At 33.9% G+C, this 14805-nt stretch overlaps 1 protein-coding gene across 2 annotated transcripts in view; it reads left to right on the top strand.

The window, feature by feature from the left end:
• Window positions 1-14805, top strand: part of LOC108735254 (steroid receptor seven-up, isoforms B/C) — a 32742-nt gene that overhangs the window by 10421 nt on the left and 7516 nt on the right. For both annotated transcript variants that reach the window (XM_018467128.1, XM_018467130.1), the window contains exons 3-5: window positions 8336-8634; window positions 8715-8879; window positions 9274-9355. In XM_018467128.1, the coding sequence (XP_018322630.1) occupies window positions 8336-8634; window positions 8715-8879; window positions 9274-9355 (546 nt within the window). The remainder of the gene's footprint in view (window positions 1-8335; window positions 8635-8714; window positions 8880-9273; window positions 9356-14805) is intronic.

Below are 14805 nucleotides of genomic sequence, written 5' to 3' on the forward strand. Positions count from 1 at the left end.
ATGTACAACAGTTAAAAAAGTATATTTTCATATAATTTTTGCAGATATTTGCATGATGCTGATTTTTTGTAAAAATTTATATTGAGTTAATCAAAAATATTTTCTCTTTAACTAGCCTTCTAAAATATTTACGTTGTTAATTGTTTAATACATTTTGGGTGAATAGATCTTTTAAAATTCGTATGAACCATATGTCTATTTGCCAACGCTGAATACAATTTATTGCTATCGTAAAATTCTGGATAATTACTATTTGTTAATAGAAAATTCAATTTATTTAAATAATCTAAAATGGTACACAGGTCTCTTTTACAGAAGAATTGAAAATAAATATTAAGTAATTAGACACATTAATTGAAGATTTTTATAACAGAGAATTAAAACGAATCAAAATAATTATTATTATGTAACATCTTCGGGTTGATCGAGACTATCTTAAGGCATACTGATAAGCTCAAATAAGATCGAAAAATCAGTATGTAAGTGGTTTATAGGGAGAAATTTCGTTGTCTATTTTTGGGAAATTCATAATCCAGAACATTTCCTTTTGTTTTACGGATGTCAGGGTGAAATGGGTTCTTTACAGATTGTAGATTGGATAAAATGACCATAGCTAAGAGGAAATTTATTTCGGGCCTTGCCGTATGCATACGTATACCTTCCTTAACGTTTACTGGCAAAATACCATTAATCTCAGGGTAGTCGTTAATAAATTCAAGCGTAAACGTTCTTTTAGAAGACCAGAAAGGCCCTTTGTTGGCCCTTACGGTCAAGTATTTGTATATTAAACCGATCAATCATCTACAAGAATGGACTACAATAGAATGGGTCCTACCGTACGTAGATTATACACATACATAAGACTACTGAATATTTACGGGATAAAACGCAAACTTTGTCCAACGAGCTTAGCTTTTCTTATACATACAAAACATCCATATTACACCCCGACTTATCACCATATTGCATCCACGAAACCAGCGATACCTCAAGAAAATATAATCTTAATTTGTTACTGAAGGAGCAGGAATCACAAAAATAAAATTAAATAAAAAATTTCCGATTTACATTCTCGTTATTTAGTTTATTTTATCAAAATAAGTAAAGCGGGTTCATCAGCACACTGTTTTCCAAAGTAAGAAATAGAATGCTTTTACTTTTTAATTTTGAGAAACTAACGAAAGAAAGTCTGTTTTCTTAACACTACCTGGAACAATAATAATTAGTCAAGGTGCATCCTTGTAAAACGTATTCTCTGAAAACAGTAAGTAAAATCCATGGTATAGAGAACCAAATGGAAAGTAACAAGACACTTTTTTCTGCCTCCAACATCAAGTTTTTTTATAAATACCAGGATATATAAAAAATACTCCTGTGACATTTAAAAATCCAACTAACAGACAATATAGACTTAACAGAGTTCGCCTTCTCACCTCTGATAAATATCAAACGATTTAAAATAGGTATTTACAAAATACAGGAATGTTGGTTTGAGTTTTTACTTGTATCACTTCATCCCTGTTCACATGTCCTGAAACGTCTTCTATAATTTTAAGCGTGAAATTTTTGAAACATCAGTATTAGGTTGATATCATCATCATAAAGTTGTCAGTCCTAAGACTGGTTGGACACGCACCTCCACTCTTTCCTATCCTGAGCTAATCATCGCATTTCCCTAAAACTAGAACATCCCACATCCTTAACTATTTGCGAACAATAATCTAATTAGCTTGATATTGTTCTATTATATTTATGATGAGGATACCGTAGATAGAGAAGGTTAGAAATAAAGTGGTATTAGAAAGAATAGGAGAACAGAGGACTCTATGGCAGTCAATTAAAAATAAGCGAGATAAGTTGGTAGACACCTTCTCAGGCATAAAGGAGTGGAGGTACGTGTCCAACCAGTCTTAAGAAGACCTTATGATGATGATAATGATTAATATAAAATTAGATTTATATGATTCTATTCTTACTGATTTTCTACTGTTAATAAATAAAACGATAAAAGGCATAATAAAATGTTAAATAAATACAAGAATAGGTATGACTTGTATAAAACCCATCAGTCATCAAAGTTCAATATGGAGGAAAATGGTCCATTCGATCAACTTAAATAAAACCGTCTATTTATATTAAAAAACATTTTGATATTCAAAATTCAATATACAGGAGCATGGCCCTTTCAAATAACTTACTTAAAACCGTCTATTTACGTTAAAAACATTTTTCTATCATTAATCATTTAATTTACTAGACGATTTTCCGCCATATTTAGTTTCACAGATAGGAATGACTAAGCACGCTTCATATCGTTAAAGAAATAGCTCACCTACCTGCACAAAAGCTTTAATCAGCAAAGTCTCACTAGCACTTAGTTTTTTGTCTTATGAGTTCACACATCACATTACCACTTCGATACGATCAAAACCCGATACTTAATTAGTTATTGTTAATCAAATAATCCCATCATTATTTCACAAAACGTGTTAACACAACCGACACCGCTATCACTCACGCCTACAATAAAGGGCTAAAGAATCAACTGCAGCTTTCAAACAAGTGATCCTCCTAGTCACCTTTAAGAAATCTGTACAATTCGCCGAATTTATTGTTTACTGTGGTGATTTTATGACAGCAGTAAAATCAGCTAGATGACGTTGTTGAAAAAGTGTCAGTATAGTTTGCCGGGTTTATTTTCAAACGGAAATAAATTTGCACAAGAACCTAATCTAATTATTCNAAAACGATAAAAGGCATAATAAAATGTTAAATAAATACAAGAATAGGTATGACTTGTATAAAACCCATCAGTCATATTGATATATATTGATAACAACAATAACTATTATTATTAGATTGGAAGCGATTTTTAGTGTAAATTCATATTTTATTCAAAAGTCCTTTGGTAAAGTAAATTGTCATTTTCTCACGCTCTAGTCGAATTAACATTTTTCTAAAGTATCCAATTAAAAAAATGCCATGCACCCAGAAAAATTGCTTTTGTTTTTGTGACGATCATTCTACACCAAGTTTATGTTACGTATGTGTATACTAGAGGGGTGCAGGAGCAAGAACACCTCAGTTCTCCCTCTTCTAGAAGTACATATTTTGTGAAGACGAAAACTAGTTAAGTACCTTTCTTTTTTTTTTATTATTTCCTGGATGTGTTTATCTGTCTTGACGTTAAAAAAGACGATCTTAACGTACATTTCCAGTAAGTGTCATTTATGGAAGCATATGAAATGTAGACAGCTATAAAGACTACATCAGCCTCTCCAGACTGCGTTCTTGAAAATGTCCATGTAATGAAATTAATGTAGTGTGCGGGTTTCTTTTGTACACGCGCACCGATGTCTTCTGTTCCCGGAACCGCCAGTCATTCGTTATGTTCACGATATTCTCCTTGAATTCCTAGATTTTTGGTGACAGTAACTACCATTTAATTAGAGACCACTAACAGCACCATACATCACTACAAAATTAGACTAAAACTCAGTACTTTTGTATACCGTGAGCAATCCGCTGACAACCGACGATATTAATTAAAACTTACAAGATGTACAACAGTTAATCGTTTTATATCACCTTCTTACTTTACTGAAAGTCTCAACTTGAAGTTTCAGTAAAATACTTGAAAATTAGCAGCTCCGGTTTTCCATTAATATTGCGAATGGTCAATACAAATTATTTTTTTTTTTTCGATTTTTATTTCGTTGCTTCTACTATTCAAGGCCCGCCTAGACTACCGTAAGGTATTGTTAAAAATTGATATTTCTTTGAAATATTCCAATCATCAACAAGAGCGTCGTCCTCAATTTTTCGTGTTGTAATTTTATCATTGATGGCTGGTTAGTTAGTTATCAGTGCACTGAATTCCAAGTGGCTTATAAATTCTGATAACCTATTGCCCTCTGAATATATCTTGTCTCAAAAGATTTCATTCTTAAAGCGCAACTCTGTTGGTTTTTTTAATATACATCACTCATCATCGAAAATCCCCGTTTCAACATTTAGTTACTCGTAATTTATAAGACATCAAGCCTTTTGCCAAACTTTGTCAAGATAAAGATTATATCCGTCCTGTTTATCAAACACCCCATGAGATAATTAGAGACCCTGCGTGAAGCACATATATAAAACCAACTCAGGATAATAAAGAACTTTAAAGCCTTTTTTTTAATATTCTTCTATGTAGATATACATTGGCGAAGCAACATTAATCGGTTTCTTCTGAAATTTCTGACCATTTTAAGCAATACGTAACAAAAACCATGAACAGAATTAGGTTTCCTTAAAAATCAACGATAAATCTATCAAAGTAGGTTAGAAATTAGGAGATAGGTATTAGAAAAACTAGTAGTGAGGGTAGTATGAAAGTCGATAAGACATACATTAATGTGAAAATTCATTTTCAATTTTTTACCTACTATAAACTACCTCAGGATAATGAGGGAAAATTAGTTGCTTTTGTCAAACCTTAACCGGGAATCAAATTAGGAAGACAATACATGTTAGTACGACATCTTCTAAAACATAAAAGGCTAGTTAGAGACGTACGTAGATATTAAAAGCAGAAACAGTAGTTAAAAGTAGCAGAGGGTGGACCTAGATCAGATTACTCTTCGCAGATAGAAATGTATGTAGGTTGATCTATGTTTAGAGAAATGCGATGATTAGAATCACACCCCGAAACTAATTTCGATGCACCAATTAAATGTAAATTGTAAGAAATATTCAATCGTAAACTGGAATAAGAAATCACAAATTCGTTAGCTGCCAAGCGTGGAACAATAAAGGCGTTCAAAGGACAAGAAAATGATTACCGCTGAAGATAATATTTCATAGTGGAAGACGAACGCGTGAAAAGAGACGTTGCGATACGAAAAGGTTCCCACGAAGTGAAAAAGGATCCCTTTTCATTTAAATAAATCCCTTAAAACTGCCCTCCGTTCATTTACATAATGTTTACTGGACACTGGCCATCTGAACAGTCCCACCTAAAAACCCTTGCAAGGTGTTATTGCGATGTGTACCTACCCCTCGGACAAGTCCTGATTCTACCTGTTATGCGTATGCCTATCCGTGCATACGAAGAGGGAGCTCCTGGACATACTTTGCAATAACTCATGCATTTTCATTTCGGTGAGAAATACCCATTTCCAGCGGTTAATTTTGTACGTAAATTCTGGTACCGGTTTGACCGGCTGCTTCACCACAACGTACGTTCAACATGATCCTGCAACTTTACCGATGCAAATTCTATTACGTCATCGCTACACACGATACTATCCTCAACTACGTACGAATGATTAATTAAGGAAAAAAAAAGAAATTACTCACTCCAAACGAACCAATTCTTGGCGTTCTGCTTCTGCCTGACCCGAACCTCAACTGCAACTTCTTTACTTATTTCTTGGCAGGATTCCTTACTTTGTCGAAGAACTCTTAGATTTTAGATGACGGATGATAACAGAGAGAGAATGGGAATTAAATTGATCAAAGAAGTATTGGCTAGATGATGTTAGTTAGGTCGAATGACTGACAGGAATATTTGTTACAGTTATGTTATGCTGTCTGATCAACAACTAATAAATCTTAACAAAGCTTAATAAGTTACACGGCCAGACAAATTTGTTAACTTGTTAAAATATGGTATCTGTTGTAATTCAGCACTAGAGGTTGCTATGCCGAGTGTGGCTATCGTGGGAAATGACCTTTTCTGACCCTGACCTCGAAGCAAGACTAAGAAGCATGTGTCGAGAGATGGGGCTTAGCTAAACACCATGAAGAACAAAGAACAGCTCCGTTGTCATTTTACATGCGTTTTGCTCAACTGTTAGCATTCCGGACAAAATTTAAAGTCATATTCTGCGCCCCCCCTCCGCCTACCCCCCTTCTTCTTCTTCTTCTTACTTTATTGTACTTACAAGTGTATTCTATCATCGGCATCAACAGCCACTCCGAATCAACTTCTGAAACAAACATAAGAAAGTCAAATAAAACGTAACAGAAACAATTACACTATAAATTATGCAATTAAAGACATCGACGGCGGTGGGCGATTTTAACACAAAAGGGAAATAACAATTTATTTTCTAGTTTGCTTTGCTTTAATGCAACTTCCTTAAAAAAATAAAACACAAATTAAATTGGTCATTATTTTATATGCACTTTCCTTGACTATTTCCCAGACCAAGTTTACGTATTTCATTGACTTATTAATTCTCCAGCGTCATCGCCACGCAGTTTTCCTTGTTTTCATTGAAATGAATACTTAATAGACTTTCTTGAAAGTAAGTACAAAATATGAATTCCTTAGATACTTTCTCACCAGTCATTCTAAATCCAATTTTGGCTAATCCTGTGGAGAAAAAACATTCTATAAATTTTTGATTTCATGATCTTCTGGGAAGATCATTATTATTTCCTTTAATTAGGGCATCATTATCAGTGATTATAAAGTTTTTTCATCCTTCGTTACAAATACAAGCTTTCAGTGGAAAAATAAAGTTATTTTTTTGGTGCAATATCTGACATATTATTACAACAATCTTATCAACGAAACTTTGTCGTAAACATAAACATATATCACATCGTTATTATATTCATAAACCACATTGTAATAACATCGTTTTATAAATATTCAAAACGATTTGTAAATTTTCTTGTTAAGTTAATTCAGAAGATTTATATATTATAATCTTTTTTTTATGTAAACGGACAATAAATTAAGTAGAGAAAACAATTTTCGTGACATGTTAATTATTTCTTTGCGACTTTAAGAGTTAATGAACATATTTGTTGCAATTTTTAATAATGTTTACGTATTTTGTTTTCCGATTTCGTTATGTTATCGTTAATAAAACTATGTTTGTAATATGTTGTCTGCATAATAATCTAAATAATCCTTAAAATTAGTCTTATTTAATTAATCTGACCCCTTTGATGTCTCATCGGAAATTTATTATTTCTATTTTTTTTTTTGGATTCGTAATTTAAAATTTATTATTACTTTCAGACTTATTAGAATCAGATCAAGATTACATTACTGTTCACAAGCGTTTAAGGGTGTGGGATGTTCTAGTTTTAGGGAAATGCGAAGATTAGCTCAGGATAGGAAAGAGTGGAGGTGCATGTCCAACAACCCTCTGATGATGATGATGATTTCTTTTGTGTTACCTGATAGCGGGGTTGATTAATGGGAATTTAAAAAAGAGAAAAGTTCTATTTCATATACGAAGACGTAAAAGCTCAGCGGTAGTACAAATACTCGATAGATAGGAATGTTTTGATTTTGCGTTGTTGTGCCCGATTTCGTAAAATGTCAAAAAAAGGAAAGCGTAATATTGGAGTCAAAAAAGGTTATTTTTTTCAAGACATCGCCGTGCAAGATATTGTGTGACCCTCGATTTCTAATTCAGCATCACGTCGTGCTTTACTCTTGGCTCGCGCGAAGTGGCCTCTCCGAAGGTACAGGGTACCATTAATCAAGGCCTGAGATCATTTATATAAAACTTGACGTTTGAATTAACATTGATTGCTGCGATTGGTGTTCGACTTTTTACTTTTATGGTGTGTAGAAACTGAACTATGTAGTCATTTTTCATAAGTATGGATCTGGCAAGGATCATTCATTCTTAATACCTCAACATCGGTAAGACAAAGGCTTCTACGCCGTCAAAAATACATCAAAAACAAATGCGCCAAAGCTAAAAACTTCACTGATACTTAAAGACATCACAACAGAGACATCGCTTATTACATCTTGAGAAAAATTTCCGAAATAAATAAGAGTTGGTAAAGGCGTAAACCTGTAGGACACTTCCAGTTGAGCTAGGACCTTCGAATCTAAAGAAGATATGATACAAATTCAGGAAAAGTCCCTGGAAGTCAAGAATTCAATTAGTTATACACTTCTTATATAGCGTAACACCTTTTTCTTTAGTTCGTTCCAATAAAAATCTTATATACTTCAAGTGAATTTTCTTCGTTGTTTAGTTTCTTTTCGCGTTGACCATACAGCAATTAGGTACCATATTTTTTTTATCGAACAAAATGGATCTTAAATGACATCCACGTTTAACAGTACCTAACAACCGCAACAGTTCGATTTTACTTCGTAATAATAACAACTCAACTTTCGGTGTGGATAAATCAGATTTGACAATAAGATTAAAATCTTTGGAAAACCATTGTAACACTTAAACATAATTGAAATACTTTTAGGTCTGACACTTTCTTTTTTTTTTGATAGATACTTTCTTATTTAAAGTTTCTTAATTCTCTGACGGGTGTACCATCAAATTATATTGATACGACTTTTTTGTTTTAGCCGTCCAACGAGGGAGAGTGCCTCCATCCCAGCCAGCTCTACCAGGCATTCCAAATCAGTTCCTTACTGGTGGCGACTCAGTTGCCACAAGTCTCAGTAATCATTCATACCTCAGCAGTTATATATCTTTACTCCTTAGGGCAGAGCCTTATCCCACGAGTCGGTATGGCCAATGTATTCAAGCAAATAATATCATGGGCATTGATAATATTTGCGAACTTGCCGCGAGATTATTATTTTCTGCGGTAGAATGGGCTCGAAATATACCCTTCTTTCCCGATCTACAAGTTACCGATCAGGTAATCCCAGTTAATCATCTAACAGAAAGAGAGAATCGTATTCTTACACATTTTTTTTTCTCTTCTTTTTGTCCCTTCAGGTAGCCCTTTTACGGTTGGTATGGTCAGAACTGTTTGTACTAAATGCAAGTCAATGTTCAATGCCGCTTCATGTAGCACCACTAATAGCTGCAGCAGGTCTTCATGCGTCACCCATGTGTGCTGATAGGGTCGTGCAATTCATGGATCATATTAGGATATTCCAGGTAGGTTACAAACCAACAAAAACTACTTGCACTTTATATGCCTTTGAGGCAATTACTAATGACTAATGCGGACTGAAAAATAATTATTGCCGAAAACTATTGGTGTGATAACTTAATAACAATGACAATCGTGACGTTTCATAGAAGAAACTGAAGTCAACCCTAGGGGTGAAAACTTCTTATTGTCAGCGTATCAGTTTACAGTGTTAGAACTTCATCAGACTAGTATATGAGAGCCACAGCTAAAGTTTCTTGTAGCTTCTTGAAGCTTCAATATTGTAAAGCGAAACGTTAAATAATCACGTGAAGTAATAAAAAGTTTTTACCCCTTAAATTTACTTGACTATCTTCGATTCTAAGTACCATGTTCAAAATTGTTCCTTTTGTTTTTCAGGAACAAGTGGAAAAGCTTAAAGCCCTCCACGTGGATTCCGCCGAATATTCCTGCTTGAAAGCAATAGTCCTTTTTACTACTGGTAAGTGATAGTAACTAATATCTGTCCACTCAATTTTATTTCGTAAATGTTTATAATATTAATAACACTCTAAAGTAAAATAATTTAATTTTAAAATGATATTTAACGTTGCATGCTGACTCTGATGATGTAATTAATCTGAAGGTTATTACGCTTAGGATTCTCAGAATGATTAAAATTTTAAACGTCAAAAGAATTAAGATACCTAATCGAAACTTTTTTTAGAAACTTCTGTACTATTTAGTAACTTATTATTCACTGTATAGAATATTATTGGTTAACTTGTAATTAGGCTTTAAGACTTTAATGAACGTAAAGACAGCCTATATTGAACACAGATTGAAGAAATTTGCTACTCATTCGGAATTTTAGTAATGTTTCTAATAAGAATATCGACCCATGTTGTGATAAGCACGTAACCAAATGGAACATATTTTTGTTTCAAATTTTTTTTATTTTTTATGGCAAAAACTAATATATGTACAACAAATTAATGTATTCATATAAATTGACCATTAGAATAGAAAGGTTTGGAAGCTTTTTGTGTCCTTTAAGGTCTATTAGAAATAGATAGGAAAAATAAACGATTTTGATTTTGTTCTATTGAAACAGAAAGTCTTCTGTTCTTTTCGGGGAAAAGCTATTAAAGCATTGATCAAAGTCTCAATTTAAATTCGTAATTCAGAAGTTGAAATTTCTTGCTATTTTACCTACAATAACAACAATCGATAGAAATAAAAGAAATTATTTTAATTGTGTTGAGGAAAAGAAAGTTTCATAAATGACAAGATAAAAAGGAAGGCTCGGTTGGAACAAAGTGTTTAATTGCATGTCGAAGTTATAAAAAGCAATTAGTACAACAGATATAGAGATAGGGAAGAATAAATGATGTTTCACACGTGTTTTTGTGATGGTACGGTATTGCATTTTGTTGTTTAAAACGGTATATGTATAAAGAAGAAGATAGGCAATGGTTTTAATTGCAAGTAATTTACAGTAGATATCTGTGTACATAGTAAGTTGAGGAAGGAAGGTAGGTAGGATTGCTCTTCGTTGCCGTAAACTCTGGCGTATGTTAACCCGTCGTGGAGCAGGTTAAGTTTCAAGAGGTCGTGACTTGTTCGGTCACGAAGAGCAGTCGCCCGGGCACCTCTCCGCTAGGGCACGCCGATTGCAAGGCCTCGGGCTATGGCAGTGCCCGTAGTCCGTAGTGGTCTCCTTCATACCATGCCGCACAAACGCTAGAAATCACCGTTGTCATGATATAAATAACTATGTTTTAAATGACCTATCTTTAAAAAACGTTTGACCATCCTATACACCTATCAAAGTCATCGTTGTTGCCAACTTCTCTAAATTTCATCAATTCCAAAAACCATCATTCTTTTCCCAATATCGCATATCACCAGATTCAAGTAAGAACAACCTCCCAGGCATTGGAAAACTTTCGTATAGTTTAGATAAACTTCTAGAAATCTTTACGTTCTCATCAATTCTGTCTAAAGCTGTTGTTATCGACATCTGTCCAGAACCATCCTTCAGCAATTAAATGACCACGAACTGTCCAAGTAGTACCATGAATTTTTCTTCCACTGACTGACATCGTATTACTTGAAAATCGAAGGTTATTTCTAGTTTTCCGATAAAGTTTACGTAAACTTCTGGAGACCAATCAAATGACCACGAACATTACAAAATTATTATCTTAATATGCAGAATAGTACTATAGAATCATGAATTTTTCTCCGGCTGAGATTTGAAAATCCTAAAAATTTGTTTGGAAATCGACGATTATTTTTAGTTTTCCAATAAAGTTTATGTAAACTTTTAGAGACCAAGTAAATGACCAGGAATTTATAAAATTATATTCTTAATACTCAAGAAAAACGAATTGAGCAAGTAGTTTCTACTAGTACTACCATGTACCATAATGTTTTCTCCCACATAATACTAAAAGTCTTGCGATTTATATAAACCTCTAGAATCCTTATATTTTTTGTGTTGTTTTACTCTATTTTATAAACTTGGGAGATAAACTATTATATATTAAGCGTCCCATTTTGCTTTCTGCCAAAAACATTAAGCAACACTAGATTTTCTTATGATATTACACTGACAACATTGCATGTTCTTCTTCGATCTTTGTTCTTCCCCGACATTCTTTGAATTCCATGTCGAAAGTATTGCCTCGTGCACTTGAGAATTGAGAGAGAAGAGAGAGAGAGTCGCCGTTCTTTATTTTAACAATTTAATTCACTTTTATAATTGCAATTAGTATTATCTACAGTATTAAAGGTGTGGTGTTGAAAGGAAGTTTTTAATGAATTATTCACGTTTGTTTTAAAATAAAACAGAACCATTAAGTATTTTAAACTTCAGAATATTCGACTTGAAAATGATGACAAGTCAACCTTCTGAGGGGTTGTGGGGTTTTCCAATTCATGAGCTTTTTATGGGGTATGGGCCATTAAAGTTTGAATTAGAACGTACGATATCGTTGCCTTTTGACTTACATTAGTCCTGTAGCTCCTTAAAACATGAAGAAAACCATTAAGAACAAAACATTGCACAATTCAAGTACATAAGATTGGATGTGCAATCAGTAAAAGTCGAAATTTCTTCGGTGTAATGGTATTATATGTAGGAAGTCGCTGTCATTTGCAGCGTGAACGGCAAGTTGAATTAATAAAATGCTTTTTCGGTACAATATTACAAAAAAGCGTAGCGAAATAAATTCAGGAAGTAGAATAGGGTGTGAAAGTGTCTTGAGGAGCGCCTTGAAGTGACACCGACCTGTAGTTTGACCCAACGGTTTATCTCCGGCAGGACGCGGAAAGACAGAAATAATGGCTGATTGATTCAGAGTCGTTTTTTCGATTCTTTTAGCGAAGTGCAAATAAATCAGGATGAAATACTGCCGCGGTTTGTTTGAGGGTGCATAACAAAGTAGGCCCCTTATCACGATCTGATTTTGAGAGTAGCTCTTAGAAATATGGTCCCTCAAATTATAGATAAAGTTCACGAGTTTTAACTGAAATCGTTTCCTCCATCGATGATTTATTTCATGGGAAATTTAATGTGCAAATTATTTCACCGCCCTTCTTTCTACAGAAACTTCCGCGCAACATTTCCACCAAAAACTTATTATCGTTTCTATTGGTAATACTTAGTATGTCTAGGAATATAATCAAAAATCATCTTGTTGCTACTTTGAACATAAATTCACGAACATTTACCTTAAATTGTTTGACTATTGACATACAAATTAATGATTGTATACGTAGGTATATGAATGAAATAAAAAATTCGCCAATCAGCTATCCTGTCGTAAACAATTAGTCAATTTCATTGTAAAAGCAATTGATTTGTACAACTAAACAAATAATCTTCGCTTAATTAAAAATAAAAAACATGTTTAGTAATTAAATATTCGCTGAAGAACTTGTTTAAAGAGACGTTAAGTATGTCGCTAATATTGTTTATAAAGTAATCTTAACTTTACACATAGTTTCCCAAAGAAATTCAAATATTTTGATAAACAGAGGATATTGAATGTAATGGTGGATATTGGTTTATGGGCCACCTTGCATTCGAATTACAAATTTATAAGGAAAACATAAATTCTTCATTTGGAATATTTCTTGGCATCATAAGAAAAAATTAAACCTTAGCTTTCTGTAATAGTAAATATACATTAATTTGGTAATTTTATATTTTGAACTGAACTACAAATAAATAATGCAATAAGGAAAGGTCGGTCCAAATGTATTTGTTTAGCAAAATATACTAATTGGGGTTTTACCATGTATTAAGCAAGAAAACCCCTTATGGATTGTCGTAACTTCGAGCTACAGATTTTGTGTTATGGCCCTGTCCGAGGAGCGTGTGTCAGTTCGCTACTAGTGTTGAGTTAACAGTTCTTTGGTCTTGCAGCTTTAACTAAAGGCCCCCATAATGGTGGGGTTGGCTGTACGGTATCGGTATCGGCTTCGGCAGCAAAATGCCTGATAAACAATGAGCCCATTGTGAGCTCTCCATCACGTTTCGGCGCTACATAAGAACTCTCGACCTCTTCGGCTGAGTACCGTTGCTCAGCTGGTCATCGATTATCTGACCTGGTGCCTTCGATCGCATCGCAGCAAGCGTCGCCTTCTCGCCTTCTCGTAGGGCAGGGTGGCCATCGTCACCATAGTCGTACACCGTGCACTACACGTAACAAGTAACTGCTGGCCGCTAACAACGAAAAGGCGTAGCGGCCAGTTCACGTCGACCAACTAACTATTGTACGAAATCTTCCACCCACAATTTATGGCGATTCTTACATGAAACCCTCATGGAAATTACCTCCACTCGCTCCCAACTTTGATTATTTTCGCGAAAATATCTCCTCACAATCCGTAAAATACCAGCCCAACTGCAAAATTCTTTACTATCTAACATTATACTAACCACAGCGTAATATTCGACCACAATAGGAATTACATTAATTCATAATCTAATTGACCACAACCGAATCTACAAATTGACAAAAACGTATGAAAATAAAAAATATTTCATTTAACCACAATGTAAAGTTCAATTGCACATTTAATGAGTGTGTCGGCACAACATATGAAAGTGATAACCCACAATAGATAACAACTATAACCCTAAGTTTAACGAACGTATCTATACATGTAACACGACCGCAACGTACAAACTTTCTACCACAACGTACACAAGTGAGTTTATATATACCACAATGCCAGATCTAAAGGCTTGTTTCAACAATGGAAAAGAAATTTAAACCAAATTATTTATTCAATCACTTTATGAACTCGACATAACATACCTTGACAAGGACGCATGCAAGAATTACTTCATCGTTGCTTGACAACATTTATTTGTAAGGTATCTAACACAATTTTTTCATTTAACGACTTTCCGAACTGTAATTATACATTTCAAAAATGTGCAGCCTTAATAATTTCGTAAAATATTTCAGTCACAACGTAATATAAATTTCACCACAACACACTCTTAACGAACGTATTTCATTGTCGTCAATATTAAAAACTAAAAGTGTTCCTTTTTATTTTTGCCATCCGTTATTCATTAAATGAAATACTTCGCATTGATGGGTAATGTAATAGTGAAAATAAAATTAATATGTCCGATAGGGATATATGTAGTGATCAGCAAAATTGAATTTTCCGGGTAAATTGCCACAAATCATCAGGTACTAAACAGTATATAGGGTTATTGGAATTATCCTGTCAGCACCATTTGTCTCTTGCAATGGATAATGCATTCCATTACACTGTCCGATCTCCGTAGCCCACTTTTTCGATGACTATGATTTGCTGCTAACAGGAAAATATCATTTCCACTCCATCATGTCACTCTCCACGCTAGTCTTCTAAAAATTTATTTATACACATTTCTTCTTAACTACCTAGCATAAGATTGGA

This window comes from Agrilus planipennis, unplaced genomic scaffold (assembly GCF_000699045.2).
Source record: "Agrilus planipennis isolate EAB-ADULT unplaced genomic scaffold, Apla_2.0 scaffold15, whole genome shotgun sequence".
Classification (NCBI taxonomy): domain Eukaryota; kingdom Metazoa; phylum Arthropoda; class Insecta; order Coleoptera; family Buprestidae; genus Agrilus; species Agrilus planipennis.